We start from the raw sequence: 25,000 nt of genomic DNA, 5'->3' as shown, positions 1-25,000 counted from the left end.
ATACTGATTCGGTATACTCTAAATACACCTTTGGTACAAAATTGACGATCTCACAAAGATGAAAGATCAGTGGTTTTCTATTTACTGATCCCATTGCATAAGATCTATCTCAATTAATAAGCATATACAACAATTTTCATTTTAAAAAGGGATGTAGCACAGCTTGGTAGCGCATTTGTTTTATGTAAAAAATGTCACAGGTTCAAATCCTATCATCCCTACATATTACTTCTCCTATGGGCGGTAACGAGGGATTAATTGCGTGAGATTGATTTAAAAAAATTGGAAATAATCTTTTATTTTTGCATACATTGCGGTATTATTGAACCAAACGAAACAACAAGCGATAAAACCAAAGACAGATAAAGCAGCTAAACTATAAGACAAATAAGCCTCTCCAGACCATACAAATGCACGGCTAGCCGGGGGGGGACATGGGGCGCAAAAAGGAAAGAGAGGGGTGGGGTTTCTCTCGCTTTTGGCATAGCAGGCCTCCCACTAGGAGGCCCGCACGAGGGGCTATTAACTCAGTGGTAGAGCGCGCCCATGATAATTGCGTCGTTGTTCCTGGGCTGTTTCCGACTTATTTATAAGTTGCGAAGAAAGATCGAAGATGCAGATTTTCTGACGTAGTGCGGGCACTGGATGGAAAACACAGATAAGAGAAGAAGCAAGCGGGAAAGGCATACCTCAAGGAGCACCAATCTCCCACGGCGAGGCCATAAACTGGAGAGTCTTGACCAATTCAAAAGATCATTTGATGTAGTTGAAATAACTGAATTGGGGGTTGTTTGATCAAGTAACAGAAAATCAATCAAATTCATAACTGTCTCAATGTAATCTTTTCCTTCGTTTTTCTTTTTTTGATTGTCTAAATATTCAACTAAGACCATTCCGATGCTCCTTTTCGCCATGCATAAACTGAACCAACAATTAGGATATGCACGAAAATTAAGGCTTCTATAAATACGGATACACCCAATACATCGAAACTCATTGCCCATGGATAAAGAAAGACCGTTTCAACATAAAAAACAACAAAAACTAGAGCAAACATGTAATAGCGGATTCGGAATTATAACCAAGCGTCTCCCATTAGTTCTATACCTGATTCATAACTAGAGAGCTTCTCTGGTCCTTCACTAATCAGGGCTAAAACTCCGGAAATTACAAATGCCAAGATAGGAATAGCACCTGATATTATTAGAAATGCCCAGAAAATATCATATTCGTGAAGCAGAAACATAAATGTACTCCTATTAATGTGGAATAGGTTGAATTATTCGATTTGAATTGAAATTGTCAATTCATCTAGAACTTCTTACTGATCTGAAATGAATAAAGAAATAGAAGTTTAGAGATAAGGAATAAACCATGGATAAATCCAAGCAACCCTTTCGTAAATCCAAGCAATCTTTTCGTAGGCGTTTCCCCCCACCATAGGGCCCTCTTATCTCTTCCTTCTCCGAGCTCGGGTTATGGAAGAAGGAACCAAGAAGGAGGTATCGGCAACAACTGGTTTTATTACGTGGTAGCTCATGATGTTCATATCGATCTATTATGCGCCTCTGCATCTAGCATTGGGTAGACCTCATACAATAACTGTCCTAGTTCTACCGTATCTTTTGTTTCATTTCTTCTGGAACAATCACAAAAACTTTTTTGATTATGGATCTACTACCAGAAATTCAATGCGTAATCTCAGCATTCAATGTGTATTCCTGAATAATCTAATTTTTCAATTATTCAACCATTTCATTTTACCAAGTTCAACGTTAGCCAGATTAGTCAACATTTCTATGTTTCGATACAACAACAAGATGTTATTTGTAACAAGTAGTTTTGTTGGTTGGTTAATTAGTCACATTTTATTCATGAAATGGGTTAGATTGGTATTATTCTGGATACGGCAAAATCATTTGATTCAATCTAATAAGTACCTTGTGTCAGAATTGAGAAATTCTATGGCTTAAATCTTTAGTATTCTCTTATTTATCACCTGTGTCTACTATTTAGGCAAAATGCCGTTGCCTATTGTCACTAAGATTAGGAGTTAATCCCTTTTTCATACTTACGTGCATTTTTAAAATTTTTTATGTTGAATCATATACATATACATATATAAGGTTATTCGATGGGACTGAATTGATTGTAACAACCTCATAGGGAAAACAGTTTGCGGAGTCATTTTTGGCATACATCAAGGAGGTGTCGTTGCGGGATCAGGGTGCCATTTTGTACGAGACTAGAGTAGTCTCAGAGTATCAGGATTATCTTTCAGAACATACCTAGATTACCTCCAGTGAGAGAGGTTGAGTTCTGCATAGAGTTGCAGCCGAGCACAGCACCGATATCCCGTGCACCTTATCGTATAACACCTGCTGAGGTGAGAGAGTTACAGACTCAGTTAGAGGAGCTCATTTCTCAGGGATTTATTCACCGGAGTCATTCTCCATGGGGAGCATCAGTCCTTTTCATGAAGAAGAAGGATGACAGTCTTCATCTATACATTGATTATCGTGAGTTGAATAAAGTCACCATTCAAAATAGGTATCTGTTACCGAGGATTGATGAATTATTCGATTAGTTTTAGGGAGCATAGTGTTTCTCAAAGATTGATCTTTGATCTGGCTATCACCAGTTGCTAGTACGGGAGATGAATATTCCTAAGACGACATTTCTAACTCGGTATGGGTCCTTTGAATTCCTTGTTATGTCATTTGGGCCAACTAATGCACCCACAGTATTCATGGATTTGATGAATTGAGTTTTTGATCCATATTTAGACCGGTTCGTGATTGTTTTCATCGATGACATCCTCATTTGCTCGAAGTTAGAGGCCGAGCATGAGTAGCATCTTCGTTTAGCATTACAGACTTTACGAGAGCATCGATTGTATGTGAAGTTTAGCAAGTGCAAGTTTTGGCTTTCAGAAGTTAGATTTTTGGGCCACGTCATTTGCAAGGAGGGTATTGCATTTGATCCAGCTAAAGTTGAGGTAGTTCTTGATTGGGAGCCGCTAAAGACTGTTACAGAGATTCGTAGCTTCTTGGGACTTACGGGCTACTATAGAAAATTCATTCAGGATTTTTCCAAGATTGCTGCCCTACTGTCACGCCTTACAAAGAAGGGTGTTTAGTTTGTCTGAGTGTTAGAAAGCCTTTGAGACTTTGAAGGCCAAGTTGACTACTGCATCAGTGTTTATTATTCTGAGCAGTGACAAGTCCTTTGTTGTCTACACAGATGCATCATTATCGGGACTAGGAGGTGTTTTGATACAGACTCAGAGAGTAGTGGCTTACATCTCGCGGCAGTTGAGGACTCTTGAATAGATTTATCCCACTCATAACTTAGAGTTGGCAGCAGTGGTCTTCGCACTTAAACTGTGGAGGCATTATCTTTATGGGGTTCAGTTCGAGTTATTTACAGGTCATCAGAGTCTAAAATACCACTTTTCTCAGAAGGAACTCAACTAGAGATAGCGGCGATGGGTCGAGTTTATCAAGGATTACGAGTTCACACTTCAGTATCATCCGGGGAAGGCGAACGTCGTAGCAGATGCATTGAGTACGAAGCGTAGACATAAACTTGTAGCTTTGAGATGCTCGTTGTACCGAGACATTCTTACACTCAGTCAGTTTGACTTCATACCAGAGGTTGGTGGATGCAGTGCATTTTTGGGCGTGTTAACATTACAACCATCATCGGTTGATAGAGTAGTCAGTGCTTAATTGGAGGACTCTTGGATTCAAACCCAAAAGGGAGAAATTTCTAAAGAGCCCAAGGTAGATTAGACCATTGGATCGGATGGGGGTCTTTGAATGAAAGGCCAGTTAGTAGTGCTCGATAGTCCGTAGTTGAAGAAGGAATTGTTTGATGAGGCACATCGTACCAGATACACGTTACATCCGGGTACAACTAAGATGTATAAAGACTTGAAGAGACATTTTTGGTGGAGCGGCATACATAAGGATATTGTGGAGTATGTATCTAAATGCTTTACTTGTCAACAAGTGAAGGTAGAACATCAGAGACCCGTGTGTACCCTACAACCTTTACCCATCCTGAGTGAAAATGGGTAGATATTTCAATGGATTTCATTGTGAGTTTGCTGATGTCTAACAAAGAAAATAATTCTATTTGGGTGATTGTTGATCGATTGACAAAGTGAGCGCACTTCTTGCCAGTTAAGAAAACTCATACGGCGGAGACTTATGTAAAAATTTTTATTTGGGAGATTGTGAGATTGCATGGAGTTCCAGAGACAATTGTATTAGATCGTGGCTCAGTATTCATATTATATTTCTGGAAGATCTTCTATAATACTTTTGAAAGCCAGTTAGCTTATAGCAGTGTTTTTCACCCACAGACAGATGGCCAAACAGAGAGAGTCAACTAAATATTGGAATACATGCTTCGGGCATGTGTGTTGGATTTCCAAGGTAGTTGGGAAGATCATATACCCTTGATTGAGTTTGCCTATAATAATAGTTATCAATCAACTATAGGTATGGCTCTTTATGAGGCGTTGTATGAGAGGCTATATAGATCTCTGATTTGTTGGGTGGAGTCGGAGGATAGCTTACTGCTTGGACTAGATCTTGTGAGAGAAACCACAGAGAAGGTAGCGATAATTCGGGAGTATATTCTTGCAGCCCAGAGTCGACAGAAGAGCTACGCAGATCAGAGGCAACGACCCTTAGAATTTCAAGTTGGAGACTACATCTTATTGAATGTATCTCCTATGAAGGGAGTCAAACAGTTCGACAGACTGGGAAAGTTTTCCCTAAGATATATTGGTATGTTTAGGATTATTGATCATGTCGGAGCCATCTCGTATCGACTAGATCTTCCAGCATCGATGTCGGGTGTACACGGTGTCTTTCATGTCTCGATGCTTAAGAAACACTTACGCGACGAGGAGCAGCATAGAGTGGTTGATGTGTTAGACTTAGAACTTCAGATGGATTTGACTAGAGTTGAGATACCAGTTCACATTCTTGCTAGAGAGGACAAGAAACTTAGGAATAAAGTGATCCCATTAGTTAAAGTGCAGTGGAACAGGAAAGGAGCTCAAGAAGCTACTTGGTAGCGCGAAGAGGATATGCGTTGCGATTACCCACACCTGTTCGAGCAGGTATATTGTTAACGATAGTATTGGTAGTGTTCATTTTATCTATATAGCCGCATTTTTACATTTCACGCTAGAATGTGGGTATTAACACTTAACACCTAAACATTCAGAACATATGGTATATACATGGAGGGTTCCTTGTTTGGATTTTTTGCCCGACGTACAAGTTCCGTTAAATTAGAGGTTAAGTGAGAGTATTCACATTCTAGATGTTAAGTGTAAATATTGCATAAATGACACATACCTGGTGATTTATAATTATTTACTGAACTTCGGGGACAAAATTCTCTTTAAGGAGGGGTGAATGTAAAACCCCGTAATTTTAAAATATTATGATAAATAATATTAAATGAGTTTTATTATGGTTGATATTGTTCTGGGATAAATGAACATGATTATAATCGATTTGAGATCGATTAAGTACATATAAATAAATATACATGTGTATAAATGTGTATGAACATGAAAAACTGTCGGCTAAAAACACCTCTGGTCGGTCGACCGACCCTAGCAATAGGTCGACCGATGGACATTGGTCGGTTGACTGATTATTAGCATCGGTCGACTGATGGGTGCACAGATTTGGGTTTCGGATTGGATCAGTTCGGGTCTTCTTTGATCATATATATTTATATGATTATACCCGAATTTCTCTCTTTTCTTTCATCTTTCACATTCTGAATAACAGCCACCTCCTCTCAAAACCCTAATCCATCAGTTTGAGTATTTGGAGAGATTTAAGAAGCAAAAAAGGCCAAGTGGATAGTAAGATCGACAGCTTCGGTGAGGGAGGATCGAGTTCTTGAGTGTGTGGGAGTTCAGCATGAAAATTTTGAGACGAGTTTCATCTCCTCCAATCCCATCCGTGTTTTCTTAGTTTTTATTGGATTTTAAAACCTATTTTATGTGTAAAGATTACCCCTTTTATCTGTATAACGTAAAGATTTGATCTTTCTAATTTAAAAAGTTATAAAATAGATTCTTTGATCTGGGTTTAAGATTTGAAGTAGATCTAATATGAGATTTTGTTAAAGTTATTTGTTTTCATGATGATTTTCAAACATAAACATGTTAGAGTTTTATAGATTTCCCCAAATCTTTATATTGTGATTTCATGTGGAAAATTAAACCCTAATTATACTAAATCAAGTTTTATTTGTTAATTAGTGCTCCACGGTAACTTATTATTTGTTTTCATTCTTTAGAGATGTATTTCATGTTTGAGGCTGAGTGCCTTAGTACTATTTTTAGTTGACTCTTGTGTTTAGAGAATTATTATTCTTATTTTAGATTTTTAGATGTACTTATTTTCTTCTATTGGAACATGATTATATTTATTATTGGATCTCTTCTCTATACTATGTTCATTGTATTTTTACCTTTTTTCTATCTGCTTGTACCCACATTTCTTTTGTTGACTTCCACTAGAGAGATATTACTATAATGATGAAACATGTTGTTGCACAATGTTGAGTGCATGGCAGGTTTTACATTTTTGGGTTTATCTTGGACTACAATTTTGTGTGAAACCAGGGGCGTCACAGGTTCATAGCTCTTTTTTCTTCTCTTTTTTTGTTTTTTTCACATCTATTTTTCTTTTTTTTCTTTTTGTTTTTTCTTATTTTTTTAAAAAAAAATAAAAAACTCTCAAATGAGAGAAGAATAAATTCTTTTTATTATTTTTATTATTATGAGACAAAGAGTGAAAATGTAGAATAACAAATTGAACATGAACAGCTCGTATTCTACATCAAATGATATTTTATTACTATAAAATTCTACCCTGGAGTTTAAAAAAGTCTAAAATGACAAACTCAAAAAGGTGCTTAAATTATGTGTATTCCAAAGGCTCCAATAAATTTTGTAGTAATTGAAGGTAGGTATCAATGGTGTTATGCATTTTAAAAGCCTCAGATTTAAACTTAGATTCCTTATTAATGAAAATTTGTCCTAATACAATCAGTTTTTCTTTAGAAATTTCCTCAAACTCAAGATTCATGGTTTTAGTTCTCCTATACCTAATTGCTGATAGACTGAATAAGGGAGCAAATTGATATTGCCCCCTAAGTCTAAAAGTGCCTTATCAATGAAGCTATTTCCAATAACATATGAGATGGTAGGACAACCCGTATCTTATGTTTCAAAGGTATAAGTTTTGAGAGTATATCACTAATATTGGCAGCAAGAAAGACTTTCTTCAGAATATTTATTATTCTCTTCTTATTGCACAAATCTTTTACAAATTTTACTTAAGAAGGGATTTGTTCAGTTACTTCTAGGAGAGAAATGTTGATCTTAACCTGTTTGAAAGTTTCTAGAATTTTCTTATCCTGAGGGGAGTATTTCCTAGGTCTTAGTCTATCCCGAAAGGGAGCAACTGGTTTATACCTAACAAAATTAGGCTCAGGTTCGGGTTTAGGCTCTTGGTCATTAGAAGGGAGTGATTACTGAATAGAGTTATCAGAAGGAGAAAGAATTTGTTTAGGTTCAAGAGTTTTACTAGGAGGCATGCTAACTTGATTATCGACCTATTTTCCTGACCTTAGTGAATGGATTTCATTCACTTGAGCTTGGTGGGTTGAACTTGATTCAGTGTTCTTAGGATTGGGCATCGGCTGACTAAGAAATTTTTATTTCTCTCTCACTTATAGCACTAGCTAGTTGAGCAAGTAAGGTTTCTAACCTAGTTATGGCTTGGGTGTTGAAATTGAGAATTTGTGCAGTTGATTGTATGAAGGAATTCGAAGTGTTGTATGTTTGAGTCAACAAGTTGGTGGTCTGTGTAGAAGCTTTAATCATGGTCTCAAAATCCTTTTCTAGAATATTGAGACGTTTATCATAATTAGAACTTGGAGGAATATGATGTAAATATTGATGGTGAGGAGATTGATTTGGATATGGCATATTTGGTTGCTGAAAATAATTTTGAAAATAGAAAGGAACTGTGTTTCCTCTAGTAAATTGTTGGTTTGAAGAGGGAGTGAAGTTTTAATATTCGTAGTAGTTTTCCTGATTCCATACAAAGTTTGAGTGATTTCTCTAACTTGGAATATAAGTTGGAGAGAATGGGTCATTCACAAGATGCTAGAATGCAGCATTTATCTGGCCTAGTGGTTGATTGTTTTCTAAGAATGAACATTTCTCTGAAACATGAGATGGAGAAAGACAGTTGTGATAACCTGAGATAGAAAGTTGATTGATTTGAGCTGGAGCTCATCCTTTGATTTCTAAAGCTTCTAACCTATGCATGATTGTACCCATCTTTGCTTCAGAGGCTATGTTTATCTCTAGGGATAGACCACTAAATTTGGGTTGGGGAATTGATGAAACCTTGTCATCACAGTATTCCAATTGTATGGTTTTCTCAGATAAACTCTCTAAAAATTTTTAAGCTTCATTGGTATTTTTCTTCATGAAATCCCCTTGACACATTGATTCTAAGGAAGTTTTTGAAGAATAATCCAATTTCTTCGTAGATGATTTGACAATAATCGTCATTTCTCAAGACCGTGGTGAGGATATTAGATAAGAAGATCCCAAATTTATTAAAATACTTTCAGAATGGCTCTTCTGGGATTATCTTAAAGTTTTGAATGTTGTTTCTAAACTTAACTGTTTTGTGGATAGGACAAATTTTCTTCAGAGGAAAGGTGACAAATTCATCCCAAGTTGAGATAGAATTTGTAGGTAAGCTATACAGCCATTTCTTGGCTTTCTCTTTAAGGGAAAATAGAATGAATCTAAGCTTAATTGCATCCTTAGATAGTTCTCTAATCTTAATCATAAGATAAACTTCTACAAACTCAAAATGTAATTGTCTTCGGTTTCATTTCCAAAGAATTTTGGAAGCATGTTTATGTAATACGGTCTAAGCTCAAAATTAGTTCCATTGACCTTGGAAAGCTTAATGCAAGATGGGATTGTATTTTTAGTTGGGTAACATATATATTGAAGAACGGGTGGATTAGCCATGTCATTTGTCTAAAAAGACGGTTCAATAAAAATTGAACGATTTGTATTATCCCTAATCCAAAGTTGCATACACTAAAACAAATTCTTTTTAGATTTTTTGAAAGAAATTCAAAGAAAATAAAAGTTTTTTCTGTTTTTTTTAACTAAAAGATCTAAATGAAAGTGAAAAAGGATAAAAGAAAAATCTAACTAAATAAATCAAGAGCAATCACTTTGTGTCAATCACTCTTAATTCGAGGGTTAAGCCTAGACTCAACTAGACCAGCTCCTAACCAAAAACTCATTCAGTAAAAAGATTGAAGTTTACTTGATCAGTTAGCCAAGTAAGAATAGTACTAGAGGGAGATCAAATATCAATTAAGTACATTGTTCCTTGCGGAGTACTTTACGCAATCCCTAAACCTTGCCTTATACACAAATGGATTCAAGTAAACTTAAACCGGTTCACTTAAGGATTTATTGTTCATTAATGAGCTCGAGTCCTTAAGAGCCAATGTCTAATGAGTTTTAAAAGGCTTGGGTTTGTGGAGTGAGGAATTAGTGATTTGTGGGCTAAGAAAAGGTTGATGAATCCCTCACCTTACCTTGATTAGGGGTTTTGCCCTTAAGAATATTTTCAAGTGAGTGTCAAATCAAGATGTTCAAATCACTTGGGTGAATTCCTACTATTATATGCAATGCAACTCTAGGAATTAAAAGCAACTACAAAAAGATGCTTAAAATAAAATCTTTTTATTTTTTAAATTAAGGTTAACAAACAAGCTCTTGTTTGAATTTATTATCTTGTTAGTAAATGTCCAAGTGGAGGGTGAATTTTATTATGATTGACAAAAGTAAAAAAAATTCTTTTTTTTAAAGAACCTAATTGTCTCTACTTGTGAGGAACTAACTAAATGGGTGGAATTAAAAATACTGGAAAGAAGAGTTACCACAAGTAAATGTCCAATCTTTAATCCTTAGTCCAATCTTCAAAATAGTTTATTCACAAGAAAACATACAAACTAAAGAAACAAAATAGAAAAATCCTACTTATAAGCACCTTCTCTAGCAACTGCGAAAAACTTGATGTGATGTTTATGAATATGTCGAGATTACAAGTGCACAATCAAGTTATAGCATAGAAAAATATCGAATCCCACGAGCAAGGTATTGTAGGAATTAATCAAAAGTGATTCTTAAGTTGTGTGTTACAATTAGGAGCGATAAATGTGTGATTGTAGAGAGATAAAGCGTGTGGATGTGATTATATGTAAATAAAAACAAAACTAGATTGATAGTGGAGAAAGAAAGATGAAGAAAATAAAGAAAAATAAAACCAAGAAACAAATAAAACAAAAATCAAGAATAAAGAGGAAAATTAAGAAAGTAAAAGATGGAGGATTCTATTAGAGATATGAGAAATCTAGAATTGAATCCACTAGCCAATTTTAATTATAAAATATGATCCATTCTCTTTTTATCATATTTTACTTTAGATTTATTAAGCATAAACTATCAAACCACTTAAGAAAAGTATAACCTATAAAATTATCATCTAAGCTAAATTAATATTCATAAAAAGAACAACAAGTAGATAGTAATTCTAGAATTCCTCCTACCAATTAGTTCTCTAGTTAATTAACCTAAATATGATCATTTTAAGTTTAATAGATAATTCACAATTCATAAAAGAATTAGACTAGTTTTATGAAATTCTAAAATTCCTGCAAGAATAAGTTCCACATCTTAGAAAATAAAAATAAAGAAACAAAAGGAAGAGAATGAAAATAAAAACTAACTACAAAGAGGGTTCTAGCCTCTAAGTGAAAGAATAAAAATAAAAACTAATTCCAAAGAGGGTTCTAGCCTCTAAGTGAGATAATGAAAGGAAAAAATGAACAAAAATAAAAACTAATTCCTAAAAGGGTTCTAGCCTCTTGGCGAATAGTACAAAAATATAATTTAAACTATGTAAGAAAATAAATCTACACTACAAAATAATTGTAAGAAAATAAAGACATGAAAATAAATCTACTCTACAAGGTATGAAATAAATCTAATTCAAGAGGGTTTTAGCCCCTTGAATATATAAAGCAATAAAAAAATATTACAAGAAAATAAAAATATAAAAGAAAAAAAAATTACATTCCAAGAGGGTTATAGCTTCTTGATAAAGGCAAATCTTCATCTTGATCTTTATCTTCATCTCATCTTCATCATCAAACAAAGAGAAGAAAAGAAAATATGAATAGGTGAAAGAATTATTTTATTAATTACAATAAAAATTTATATTTTTAGAAGGTCTTCTCAATTAAGAGTAACCCTCCACTCCAAATAGAGTTCTTACAAAAATGTTTCACACTCAAACCCCTCACACTTTACCCCAATTTATAGCTTACAGCAATGGATGAGAACCATTGGATTTTACTTAGGCTCCAAGAATCAAATGTTAACCATAAAAAAAGTTTGTTACGGATCAATTGGTCAGCCAATCGGTTGACCAATCGGTTGGCCGACCGATTGACCATTCAATTGGCCGACCGATTAGAATTTAAAAATTCTAAAAATATAGTTAGCTTCATCTCATCGAGATAGGTGATTTTTATATATTATATATTAAATTTCGCCTTCTAGATTGAGAGATATCACCATTTTTTGTGGCTAACATCTTGAAGATGATTTTCACTTAATTTCTTTTCATATTTGAATATTGTTTCTTCAACTTCTGTAGATTGCTTTGCTTGATCCTGAGCTTCAATAAAAGGTAAAAAAAGGTGAAATTTTGAGTTCTTTTTGAGCTTTAGTTCATTAATTCTTCATTAACCTGCAAATTAAGATAAAACGTGTTTATTAGTGACATTTTTATTTAAACAAAATAAATAATGAGGGTAAAATGTAATAAAATGTGATTATCACACTCGAATGGTGTTAGGAGTGGACGATAACAGAAGATGAAAATAAATAGAAAGGAAAATTGCTTCTAGCCTCCAAAACCAATTTAAGTGTTGCCCCCGCCCCAAGACTTTGTCAACATTTCCAAAGCCCCCCAAAACCATGACGAAATTCCTATAGCCCCCAAAATGCCCTTTGATTCAACCACCTACCGTTTATCTATATCATTCCTCGTCGATCGTGCTATCTCATCTCTCTTCTGTCCAAGTGAACCAACTCCAAAGCATTATCCCCATTACAAAACCCTATCCCTAAATCAACCCACTCTAGAGCATAATCAGAAAATGCCCGGCAAGTCAATTCCCAAAGTAGTCGTCCTTGTCAATTTCTGCGAAGACGATGATGCATCACAGTATGTTGTCTCAAAAAGACCTTCGACCATAGCAGAGTGGATTGAAGCTGGCACATCAATTGCTGATGTTCTAGAGGACATTATAGCCAGTCATTCTCATCCTACCACAAGTCCAGCTCAACTCAAAAAACTAGTCCAGCGTATAGATCTAAAGGGAAACACTAGCACCGACAACGCCTCTAGAGCGCTCCTGGATCTACAGAGAGGAGCTAAAGAGAAGCATACGACAGTAGAAAAAAGTGATTTTTACCGTAAAATTTATGTTGTTTATGATGTTGCATGATGTGTTAATTGTGAAGGATACTATTAAGTTGTGAATGTTAGCTTGTAGTTAAGGAAATTCATTAATTGTTAAGGTTATGCATTAATTGTTAATGTTATTGATATGTTATGAAAGTTACTGTCTAGTTGTGACATGTGGCCTGTTAGTTGTTAAGATTAAGCATTAGTTGTTAAGGTTATGAGGCTGTTGTGAATGTTATTATTTATATGCGGGTGTTAATTATGAATGTTACTGTTGACGGGTGGCTGTTAGTTGTGGAGGTTACTGTTTACTTGTGTCTGTTAGTTGTGAATGTTAATGTTAACTTGTAAGAGTTATGTTTTTATTGTTAAGGTGATGCATTAGTTGTTAAGGTTATTGATCTGTTGTGAAGGTTATTGTTTAGTTGTGACATATGGCCTGTTAGTTGTTAAGGTTAAGCGTTAGTTGTTAAGGTTATGAGTCTGTTGTGAAGGTTACTATTTACATGCGGCTGTTAATTGTGAAGGTTATTGTTGACTTGTGGCTATTAGTTGCGAATGTTACTGTTAACTTATAAGGGTTATGCTTTTATTGTTAAGGTTATTAATTGGTTATTGAGGATATGCTTTGGTTGTGAAGCTTATGGATTTGTTATTAAGTTTACAATTTCTTTGTCAAGTTTACAGTATAATTGTTATGGTTATAGATTATTTTCAAACTATTTATGCCTTGTGGTTTTGCTTTGCATACAAAAGGCAAAGTTCACATCTGAGTTGCGGCCTACTTCCAGCTTCACTGCGTACTATGAATTCATGCATACTTTAGTGCAACATATGGGGCAAAGGCATTGGGAGACCTACGAAGATAGTGTATTCAAACACTACATTCATTTTGGCCTTCCTGATCTTGATCTTTCCACTTTTGAGCACGTTCTGAGATAGTAGGACGAGAAAAAGATAAAATTTATCTTCACTGATACAAAAACTTGATAAGACATTGAGTGCTCATTCAACCTTGACTGGGTAATGAGCCATACATGGTTATCCAATAAGGGGGATCTTGTTAGCCCCAACCGAGATAGGAAAAATAGAATTTGGTCGAGGTTTTTTAGCAATAAGGCTCCTCCTCTAGCACCCACCAGACGCCATGTTGAGAATCTACTCATGAAGCTTGTACAATCAATTGATCGTCAAGATGTGAATGACTTTGTTCTATTATAGATCCTCTATCAGCTGAGCATGAACTGATGTCCAAGCAGTATTCTTGGCATTCCAAGGCATTTATTCAAGTATGTTGACAACATGGAACATGCAAATAACACTGCTTAGGAGACCTATATATTGAAGGGTCCTGAGTCAGGAAAGAAGATTGTATATCTGTAAGGGTGTACCCAGCTTGTTTGTGTAAGTAATTCTACTTTTTATTGTTTAGAGCAATGAGTAAATTATATGCATTATTGATTGTGAAGATTAGGGTTTAGTTCTTAAGTATAATTGGTAGTCATTATGTATACCAGTTGGCTGTCAAGGTTACTATTTTTTTATTATGGTTGCTTGTTGTTAAGTTTACAGATTGGTTGTTTAGGTTACGGGTTAGTTGTTAATATTACAGATTTATTGTTAAGGATACAAGTTGATTGTTAAGGTTACGGATTTAGTGTTATTGTTGCTTATTTGTTGTAAGGTTAAAGGGTAGTTGTTTAGATTTTATTTCTCTCATGTGGAGTTGTGGTACTATGAACTTACTAGCATTAAGAAGCTAGTAGTAGGAAGTATGTCGTGGCCTCTCCTCACAAATTAGGTGAAACTGGGTGATGTTGTGGGATCCCTGAGATTGACCACTGTTGTAGCTAAAGAAAGGCAAGCTACTTGTGACGCCCCCGGGTTCACACAAGGCTGCAGTCCAAGGTGAAACCAAGAATGTCAAACCTGTCATTCACCACACCGTGCAATAACATGTTTCACCATCATAATTGCTATCTCTCTAGTAGAGTCAATAACAGGTGTAGGTACAAAAGCAAGTCAAAGATAACACAAGAGTCAACTGATGAAATAATAGAGATCAGATTAATATTTCATCATCTAACATACTAAAATACAAGTCAATATCTGGAATGAATAAACTGGAACTCCTCAACAAGTCTCAAATACATAAAGTCTGAAAAAAGAGGAAATAAGGCACACAGCCTTTACAATTTCTAGAAATAACTCTCAAAATGTCTAAACAAAAGTCTATAGTGGAGCTCAAAAGTAAAATATAACTATAATAGAATAGCTGAAGCTAGAGTATCTCGCCATCAACCTGCGACTCTCCGGGCTCCTAGCTCGTTACCTGAAAGGGGGAGGGACAACGAGCGTCAAAGCGCTAGCGAGCAACATCACAACCAACCCCAAGGAAAAAGGGCTCGTTGTATACAGAAAATACAGTTATAACATATATATATATAATCATAAATCCTATTTAGGTAATTACAACATGAGCATAGGTACGTCAAACGAAATAATCCAAATAAGGAAACCCTCATGTATATACCATGTAGCTCAGATTGTAAATACCTATGTATAAGAGGATTTTAGTATTTAGGAAGTTATAACACGAGCATAGGTACGTCGAGCGAAATAATCCAAATAAGGAAACCCTCATGTATATACCTTGTATCTCAAATTGTACATCCCTAAATACCAAACCCAAAATCTAATACAAGAACATTAATAGAAGAAGGCAAACTCATCCCAGACTAAATTATTGTGTCGTGTCGTAACTCATATAAGTGTCGTGTCTAGCCTATGCAAGTATAGGTGTTAACTCTCAAGGTCTAAACTGATGTAGTAGATGTCTAACACATGGACTGTATATATAAACTGTCCAACACATGGACTGAAAGTGATAAGTGTCCAACACATGGACTACACATCATAATTGCCCAACACATAGACTAGATGAGTTATATGAACAGGTGCATATACCCTAATTTCTCACGTGTCTCGGTGTGCAAACCTAAACTCGTGTTCGCATAACATCTCACATGTAAAGATACAGGTTATACATTAATTTCTAATACCCGTCATTCGAGGCGACTCCTCATTCATATTTAAGCACGCAGCAACAATAAACAAACATAAACAATTTCAGTTAAACTGAAATAACTCAAACTGATTCAAAACTGAAGAAATACAAAAGAAGAAAACTCCTCATTAGTCGACTCATTGGTTGACTCATCAGCCGACTCATAAGTTGACCAGACAAAACACAAAACTAAAGTTTTCCCCCATCAGTCGACTTATTGGTTGACTCTTCAGTCGACTCATAAGTCGACTCATGAGTCGACTCATTGGTCGACTTAGCAGAAAATCTCTAGTTTTCTGCTTTCGATGATTATCTGCAAAAACGTTAACTAAAATTTTCTTTAATCATGTCCAGCAATATATTTCCAATTCTAACTCATGTGTATCAATTGAAACTAAAGGGATTTACATGTGATCACTTACATTAAAACCTTAATCATATAAACATGTTTAAAACGTATTGAAAATAGTAAATCACATTGAAACTCATGTTTAAACAAATTTTCAGATCTGGATCTTAATTTACAAATTCGTTTGTGAGCTTTTTATAACCTCATGTTTAAACAAATTTTCAGATCTGGATCTTAATTTACAAATTCGTTTGTGAGCTTTTTATAACTGAAAAATATAGATCTTGCATCTAGCTTTTTATAACTGAAAAATATAGATCTTGCATCTCATAATGTAAAGTATCTATTTTTATGTACAAAAATACGTTGTAGGCTCAAAAATCCGAAATAAAAACTCAAGAAAGCTATACAAACAGTGGGTGTAGGATTGGGCGAGATGTTACTTGCCTCTGATGTGCTGCAAACTCCTGAATCTGATGAGAGGACGATCCCCCTTTGACAGCACCACAAAACCCCGCTGAAAACTCCTCCGAAACTCCTCCAAAATCACCAAGAACGAATCTAGGGTTTGAGGGGAGAGGGAGGCTAGGGTTTTCTCTGGGGTCTGATGAGTCTTAGGGCTGGTTTCGGGTAGGAGAGTTTTATATGAAAGCGGTTAAACCCGAAACAAACCAAACCAAACCCGCAAAAGAAAAGAAAAACTTGAAATCAGCCCATCAATCGACTCATTGGTCGACTCATCAGTCGACTCATTAGTCGACTCATGAGTCGACTCATAAGTCGACTGAGCAGACACAATATCCAGATTCGTGCATGTTTTGTTATTCAGCCAAAACCAATGCACGGAACTCTATGAAACCACACTCGTACATATCTAATAACTTGTTACCAAGCATATCCATGACCTCAAGTCTTTTACCACAAATAGAATTATTTATCACTAATAATTCACATATACTTCTAACTAAATACGGGGTTCTACACTACTATAAAGCTTGCACAGTTCCAGGGCCAAGTTCAAAGTCTTGAGGGAGGTTTGCGAGGGAAGGAGCAGGAGAAGGAGAAAGAGAAGAAGAAAAAATAAGAGAAGAATAAAGAGAGAGAGAGAGAGAGAGAGAGAGAGAGAGAGAGAGAGAGAGAGAGAGAGAGAGAGAGAGAGAGAGAGAGNAGAAGAATAAGGAACTGGCTGCTAGAGATGCCGGTAGGGCACGTGGCCCAAGACAACCTCTTCTCAAAAAGAAAAAGGGGACATAAGATAATATCATTCTTGAAGGATGGGTAAGCATTGTAGTAATTGTGAATTATAAATGTTATGTTAATGGTGTCTATTGGTTTTTAATTATTCTTTTTTTAATAATACTCTAACTGTCCATTGTATAGACTACGCCACATAATATTGATGAAGCGGTCAAGCAGCAGAATGAGGCAGTTGATCAAATGGAATTGCCTCAGCAAGTAAGCTATTAGAAGAGTATCGCGATATTGAATCAAAAATTACGTTGCGAGAGAAGAAACCCAAAGATCAGATTGCTGCCGACCGACTAGAGATAACTTCTCTATCTATGAAAGTGGCTTATCTGTCTGCATAAGTGAGGAGGCTGAGAGAGGAACTAAGTGATGCTCGATGCAGAAGTCTCACTGTATATAACAATAAGAGGCCGATGGGAGAGGTGTCTAGCCTAGCGCTGGAGCTGCAAACTTGTACATGTTAGATCCCTTTTTCATTACTTGTGAATTATATTTTATAGTTGTTAAAATTATAAATTGGTTATTAAGGTTAGAGATTGGTTGTTAGGGTTACGGATTACTTGTCAAAGTTAGGGATTTGTTGTTAAGATTGGAGATTGATTGATAAGGTTAGAGATTGATTGTTACATATAGGGATTGATTGTTAAGTATACGAATTTGTTGTTAAGTTAAGGGATTGGTTGTTAAGTTTATGGATTGATTATTAAGTATATGGATTTGTTGTTAAGGTTAGATAGCGGTTGTTAAGTTTTTTCATAATTATATTTTGAATGTTCTTTTTTTAGAAACATGCACTCCAAACATCGTAGCTGGCATTGTCATTGAGAGGCAAGTCCCTCAACTAGACTTTACTGATATTAATAAGGAGAACGAATGCCCTTTACCATGGGAAGTCCCTCCAAAAGAGGATTTACCACCAACTGATATAACTAACATTGATATCGAGCTGGAAGGTCCTTGTCCAGATGAAGTCCCTCTACCAGAAGCTGACATATTTATTGAGGATGAAGAAGTTCATCTTATTATTAAAATGAATAAGGAAAAGAGGGAGCCGACTGGAGAAGTGTCCAGCCTAGTGATGGAGTTGCAAACTTGTATAGGTTAGATCCCTTTTTTATTACTTGTGGATTATATTTTATAGTTGTTAAAATTAAAAATTGGTTATTAAGGTTAGATATTAGTTGTTGGGGTGACAGATTGGTTGTTAAAGTTAGGGATTTCTTGTTAAGTATAGGGATTGATTGTTAAGTATAAGGATTGATTGTTAAGTATACAGATTTTTGTTAAGTTTATGGTTTGGTTGTTAAGTTTATCAATTAATTGTTAAGTATATGAATTTGTTGTTAAGGTTAGATAGCGGTTGTTAAATTTTTTCATAATTATATTTTGAATGTTTTTTGAATCAGGCACTCCACACATCGTGGCTGGCATTGACATTGAGAGGGAAGTCCCTCAACCTCTACCAGGGGATGTCCCTCCACCAGAAGTTGACATATTTTTTAAGGATGAATATGTTCCTCTTATTATCAAATTGAATAAGAGAAAGAGGGATGCAAAGGTGCCCACACCCCTTAAAAAAAGTAGAGCAAAAAGAACGATGAAGCCTTCTAAACATATAGTTACCCCTTATACTGAGGGGAAGAAGAAGAAAGAAAAATAATTTTTGGGGAAAAAAAGGAAATTATAGAAGTGGTGGAAAAGGAGAAGAGTAGGTGGAGATAAAGGGAATAGAATTGTTGCCTGCTGGGCTACATGGTGATCCCCACTCAATCTGGAAAACCCTCATGAGTTCCCCTATGAGCAAGGAAGAAGAAAAGTACAAGGATAACTTAAACATGGGGATTCCCTTTTTTGAAGGCTTCATCACCAAGTTTTATGATAAGCACCCAATTTTTTTCATAATTAGAAGGTGTCGACAGATGTTGTTGCCCTACTGACGGAAGAGGAGAATAAAGTTCAAAACCATTTCTGCATTTGTAGCTGTAACAAGTCAGTATTTAGCTCATATTACAATTTTATAACTTTACTTTTAAGGTTATCAACTAGTTGTTAGGGTTACAGTTTGGTTGCTAAGGTTACAGGTTGGTTGTTAAGGTCACGGGTTTGTTGTTAAGGTTACTGGTTTGTTGTTATGGTTACGATTTAGTTGTTAAGGTTACAAATTTGTTGTTAAAGTTACTGGTTTGTCATTAAGATTACTATTTGGTTGTTAAGGTTACAGGTTTGTTGTTATGGCTAGGCATTGGTTGTGAAGCTTAGGTATTGGTTGTTAAGATTACGTATATGTTGCTAACTATATTAATTTTTTCATTCTTTTTGCAGTTTGATTAAAGTGTACAAAGGTCAATGGTCATCTATTGACCGATTTGAGCATCTTAATATTTTATGTGGCGGTCGACTAGATGATTCAGTAAGATAAAATTTCTTCTTAATAATTATTGTTTATCATCTTTTATATTACTATTATTTATATATTGTTTGACATCTTATAGGATACTGATGCGCTACTTGATACAATACGTGAATGGCAGAGCATGCCATAGAACGAATCATGTCGCAAAAAATATGGGCTGGTCTTTGTTTTGTTTTCAGTAAGTATATATATCTAGGGCATATATCTATTATCTATTTCAATCTATGTTAAAAGTTTCTGATCAGTCTAATTCTTGATTACAATATACAATACATGTGGAAAGACCTGACTACCGAGATGCATATGAAATCTTTATCAAAAATTTCATCGATGAAGGAATTATTAACCTCCTAGTTCCCATTGTCCAAGGAGATCATTGGCATCTCTTGGAGTTTGATGTAAAAAATAATGTTGCCAAGCATTATGACTCCTTGAGAGAATGATCTGGACATTGGGAACCTGTGCTCAACATTGTTAAAGCCTTAAACTACATTAAAGCTAGCTTCAACGAGAACAAATTGTATATCGTATTTAACCTAATCATAGTTCCATACGAGGAACAAAAGGGATTGTAAGTTTTTTGAAACTCTTGGTTTTTAATGTTGGAGATTGATTCTTAAGGTTAGGTTGTTTGTGAAGTTTAGGGATTGGTTGTTAAGTTTACAAATTGGTTGTTAAGGTTAGACTTTAATTATGAAGCTTAGGGTTTTATTGTTAAGGTTACAGATTGGTTGTTAAGGTTAATCTTTGGTTGTGAAGCTTAGGGATTGGTTGTTAATGTTATAGATTTGTTGTTATCCTTTGGTATTGGATATGAATGTTACTGAACTTTTTTTTCCCTTTCGGATATGAATTTCAGTGAAAGAGATTGCAATGGTAGTTTAGGCCTTTGGGACACTTGATATTTTAAGCTAATGATTTCTGTAGACTTGTTGATAACTACGAAAACACCCTCACGCTCTACGTTACTTTTTGTGTTTGTAACCATGCAAAGAAGGGATCCATCCGTTATTTTAAAGAAGAGTAGTTGAAAAATCAAAAAGGATTTATTGAGGAGAATTAAGTGGCCGGAAGAGAGTAGTTGGGGTAAGCAAGGGGGGAGGAGATGGATTTACTACAGGGTAGGAAAGGAAATTGTAATAATTTGGAGGAAAATGAGGTTATTTCCCTCCAAAACTACATTCTAATCACCATTTAATGTTACAGTACTACTGTTCACTCTCTAATATCTGGCTTGATAGAGTGACCAGCTGCATGAGATGACACGATCGACGAGGAATGATATACATAAATAGGAGGCGGTTAAATCAAAGGGCATTTTGGGAATTCTTTTTGTTTTTACACGTCGGGTCACGTGGGGAAGGGTTTTGAGGGCTATAGGAATTTCGGGCGACCTGCCACAATATTGAATATGTGGGCGGGTGTTCTTTTTAACGGTTAAGAACTAACCGGCAGCGCGGGTTAAGCGCAGACTTATCACTACTTAGGTTTTAGGATAGAATACCCCAGAATCGAACTCTGGTGTCTTTTTCTACGGAAAAAGACTAAATGTATTTTAAACTTACTATTATTGATTGATAATTGCTTACAAGAATGTTCTTTACTATTAAATAACTTTTAGTTAGACTGCAAGATATTGACAATTATTATTATAATGATTGTCTAATGATGGTGATAACCATAATAGTAAAGAAGTAAAGAAAAAAAAGAAATATAAAAAATAAAAAATAATAAAATAAATATGAGTTCTAGTTCTTTACCACATAGTTCTAAGCTAGAACTTGGAATAATTTGAGAGACCAGAACTCTCATTTTTGTATAGAAAAATAAAAAAAGTGGGATAATTTTGTACCATTATCCCAATTCTAGTTTTGTTAGAGTTCTACTTGACTAACACTGTAAAACTTTGTTCGAGTTTTAGCTCTATGTGACTAACACCTTAAAAATTTATCCCACGGATTATTCCAGTTCCAATTTTAAATTCTAGATGACTAACTCCCTTAAATAAAATACCAAATTAAGGGTAGCCCGTGCTCGGCACTGGCCACGATGCTAGTTTCTTAAAAACAAAAAAAAGTTATGAGGATTTAAGAGGTAAATTTGAAAATAAACACGCATTGAGGGGTATATGTATCGAAAGCCCCCCAAACCCCAAATGAAACTACGTCCCTCTTATCCTAACGCTCCCTCTCAAGCCTCCGTTATCTCCACCCTCACCATGTTCCTCACTTCCCCCCTCCTCAACCTATCCTCCCTCAAGCCCCATCCCTCCCCCTTTGTCAACGCCGCCTCCTCAATTTCCCAAAATGCCCTTCTCCCCAAACCTCCCACTCTCTCCTCAACCTCCGCTTTTCCTCCCTCAACCCTCCTAATCCAAGCCATGAAAAAGCTCCAAGGCCGCGTCGTCAAGAACGCCAACGACAAGACCGTGGCCGTCGAGGTCGTCCGCTTGGCCCCACACCCCAAATACAAGCGCAGGGTCAGGATCAAGAAGAGGTACCAAGCTCACGACCCAGAGAACAAGTTCAATGTTGGGGACTACGTGCAGCTTGAAAAAATTAGGCCTATTAGCAAGACTAAGACTTTTCTCGCGATCCCGGTGATCGCGAGGAATGCCCCGAAGGCGCCTGAGGCTGTGCCGGCGGAGCTCAGGGAGATGCCGACGCAGACTGAGGCTGTTTGATTTGTGTTCCGATGGGTAATTGGAATTTGTGTTTCATAGTTTTGTTTTGGATACATTATCGTGGAATCTGGGTAATTGGATTGATGGGTATCTTTCAAAATTGCATCTCGATGTGTCTATTTTGTGTAAACTTTATTATTGTCTTCTACTGCTTTATGGTTTGTAGGTAAGGTGTTTGATACATTGTGCGAATGAAATGCTGTGGAATTTGGTTAATTGGAAATGATGGGTGTCATTTAAAACTGCATTTTGATGTGTCCACTTCTGAGGAGAATATGTTTGTAGGTAAGGTGTTTCATGTTTGGTAGTATGTGTGAAGGAGCTGTTGTTGTGAGATATGGGTAATTGGAAATGATGAGTATCTTTCAAAATTGCAATTTGACGTGTGTTGTGGCCTTGGTAATTGTAAAAGATATGCATGGCTTCTGTTTTTGTATTTGTTATAGAATGTAGGTAAGGGGTTTAACTTATTTTGTGATGAGATTCTTTTGTGAAGAGTATGGTGAATTTGAAATGATGGGTATCTTAGAAAATTGCTCTTTGACTGTTTCACATTATTGGGTTATGTTTATTATATTGAAGAGTTTGTGAGATTATGAGATGCCTTCTTGCAGAAAGCTTCTTGTGTTCGATTTCTCATCTGTTATCTTTTGTAGTCTAGGCATTGAAGTTTCGCGAGAATGTGATGATTGCCAAGTTCAATAAATTAGATTGGGGAGTTACTTTCAGAGTATCATTTTAATTATTGATTGTTGTCTTGACGTCCTGCATCATTGTCTAAGTGGTAGTAATTTTCAATATTTTGTGAGAATAATGAAGAATTATGGTTGCATTGTATGTAGCTTTGTTGTTTTGTTGTTGATATGTTTGAGATTTTATGAGAATATGTGCTGTCTACATTTCACAATTGCTAAATAGGTGAAATGCGGTGATTATTCTTTAACTTTGTACTTTGATGATGACTAGGTGTCCTCATCTGATGCCTAAGGGTTATGGTTTATGGTTAAAATATTAGATTTTTCATTTGATACCTATCTTATTTAGATTTGATGCAAGGTCTGCTGAATTAAATGGCGGTTGCATTACTTGTTCCTTGACAGTTTAAGCTCATGTAAACATGTAGTAGTATGACCATATGTGTCTTGGTTCTTCTATATGTGAAGTAACTTTATTCTGGTCTTTAGTGGCTCATGATTTTAGATAGGATTTCTGACAATTGCATTCTGGTCATCTTCCCTTTTCCTCCAAAAAAAAGAAAAAAAGAAAAAAAAGAAAGTCTAATTGTTATTTGTGTGAACATTGTAAAATATTTTGTTATGTCTTACGGTTCATTAGGTATTTTATTGTCATCAATCATTTTCGCTTGTCATAAAATGCTGCCAATCTGTTATATATGTCAATATATCTGTTGCTGTATGTATCTGGAACTATCCTATACACACATCTGTGCGCATACTTTCAGAAAGATATGTATATTAAAACACATGTGCGCGCGCACACACACTAACAATAGGTTATGTCTGGAAGGATTTGGTTTACTCACACATACATGTACTAATATTGCTTTATTATATATAGAGGTTATAAAATTTAGCTATAAGTTTTACAGTATACCACCCATAATGGAAGGTCCCAAAACCAACAGTGCAGCAATCTCAATCCACACTTAAAGTGAAATTTGTATTGGTGTCTATCGACCACTGGAACAATCTATTCAACAAGTCCTGAGCATATATAGCGACCTCCACAGAATTCAGATGAGAAAATTCAACCAAATTAGTATCATGCTACAACTAAACCATTCATTTAAAAAAATAATTCTTACATCTGGAACATAAATTGACCCAGCACTTGATAATCATGGATTCTTGGGCATATAAATATGGGAAGCTGAAAGTTGTTCACATATATACAAACACATCTTCTCTAGGTTTAAAACATGGGCTTCACTATCAGCTTCATTTCCAATAAGCACTTCCTGAGAGAACGTGTTTGTTTAAAAGGCACCATGTGGTCAGACATATCCAAATAAGATTTCATTTAGTGGTGAAATCACAATCAGGCCATAGATAGATTTCACAAAGAAAAAGTAGAAAACTTGTAAAGCCACGGTTTTAATGACTTGGTAGTTTACTAATTGATTTTCCCTTGTTTTAAGCAAATTTCAGCGTTGAAATACCCAGCTAATCATAATAGAGGAAGAAGCTCACTTTCTAGTCAATAGTGGATTATTGGTGGTTTGATCGCCACCCACGGTGGTGGCGGATGATAAGGTCTGGGTTCGAGTAATCTCCATCGAGAAGTTTGAACCTGGATTCTATCTGCAAACAGTAAGTTCAAATTTGTTGCTAATCTTGAAGTTCCTTTGAAATATTTTATGCTGTTACTTTGGAATAACAAAGATGGCTTACCTGCAGGAACTGCGCTAGATGAAAATACATTATGCGTGAGGAGAATGAAGGTGATGAGGATCATGCAGCAGAAATGAGTTGAGAACTTCATTGACAAATCTTCTTGAGGAACTAATTCAGACTAAATAATTTGGACAAAGGTATGTTTTTAATTTTCCGAGGTATGTTCTTAAGTTTTTGCTTTAGTGGTTTCTGGT

At 35.6% G+C, this 25,000-nt stretch overlaps 2 protein-coding genes and 1 long non-coding RNA gene across 5 annotated transcripts; 2 read left to right on the top strand and 1 right to left on the bottom strand.

The window, feature by feature from the left end:
* Positions 4,511-5,092, top strand: LOC109823266. The gene has a single exon (XM_020389551.1). The coding sequence runs from the start codon at positions 4,511-4,513 to the stop codon at positions 5,090-5,092; it is 582 nt and encodes a 193-aa protein (XP_020245140.1).
* Positions 14,923-24,992, bottom strand: LOC109824533. Of its 3 annotated transcripts, none has more exons than XR_002242672.1 (3): positions 24,804-24,992; positions 24,603-24,713; positions 14,923-14,964 (listed from the first exon to the last, which is right to left on the bottom strand). It is a non-coding gene; the product is annotated as an uncharacterized LOC109824533 (long non-coding RNA). The 3 variants fall into 3 exon arrangements; XR_002242671.1 differs by lacking the exon at positions 14,923-14,964 and adding an exon at positions 24,126-24,370; XR_002242670.1 differs by lacking the exon at positions 14,923-14,964 and having other exon boundaries at positions 24,126-24,713.
* On the top strand, positions 21,859-22,615 carry LOC109824532 (30S ribosomal protein S17, chloroplastic). Its single transcript, XM_020391151.1, has one exon. It carries the CDS (start codon positions 21,865-21,867, stop codon positions 22,390-22,392), a length of 528 nt encoding a protein of 175 aa, XP_020246740.1. The 5' UTR covers positions 21,859-21,864; the 3' UTR covers positions 22,393-22,615.

The sequence above is a fragment of the Asparagus officinalis genome, chromosome 9 (genome assembly GCF_001876935.1).
Source record: "Asparagus officinalis chromosome 9, Aspof.V1, whole genome shotgun sequence".
Classification (NCBI taxonomy): Eukaryota; Viridiplantae; Streptophyta; class Magnoliopsida; order Asparagales; family Asparagaceae; genus Asparagus; species Asparagus officinalis.
This window is presented reverse-complemented; position numbering and strand designations above follow the sequence as displayed.

Bases quoted from the DNA above. Each gene is read 5' to 3' on its own strand.
- LOC109823266 (XM_020389551.1), top strand. From the start codon at position 4,511: ATGGCTCTTTATGAGGCGTTGTATGAGAGGCTATATAGATCTCTGATT.
- LOC109824532 (XM_020391151.1), top strand. From the start codon at position 21,865: ATGAAACTACGTCCCTCTTATCCTAACGCTCCCTCTCAAGCCTCCGTT.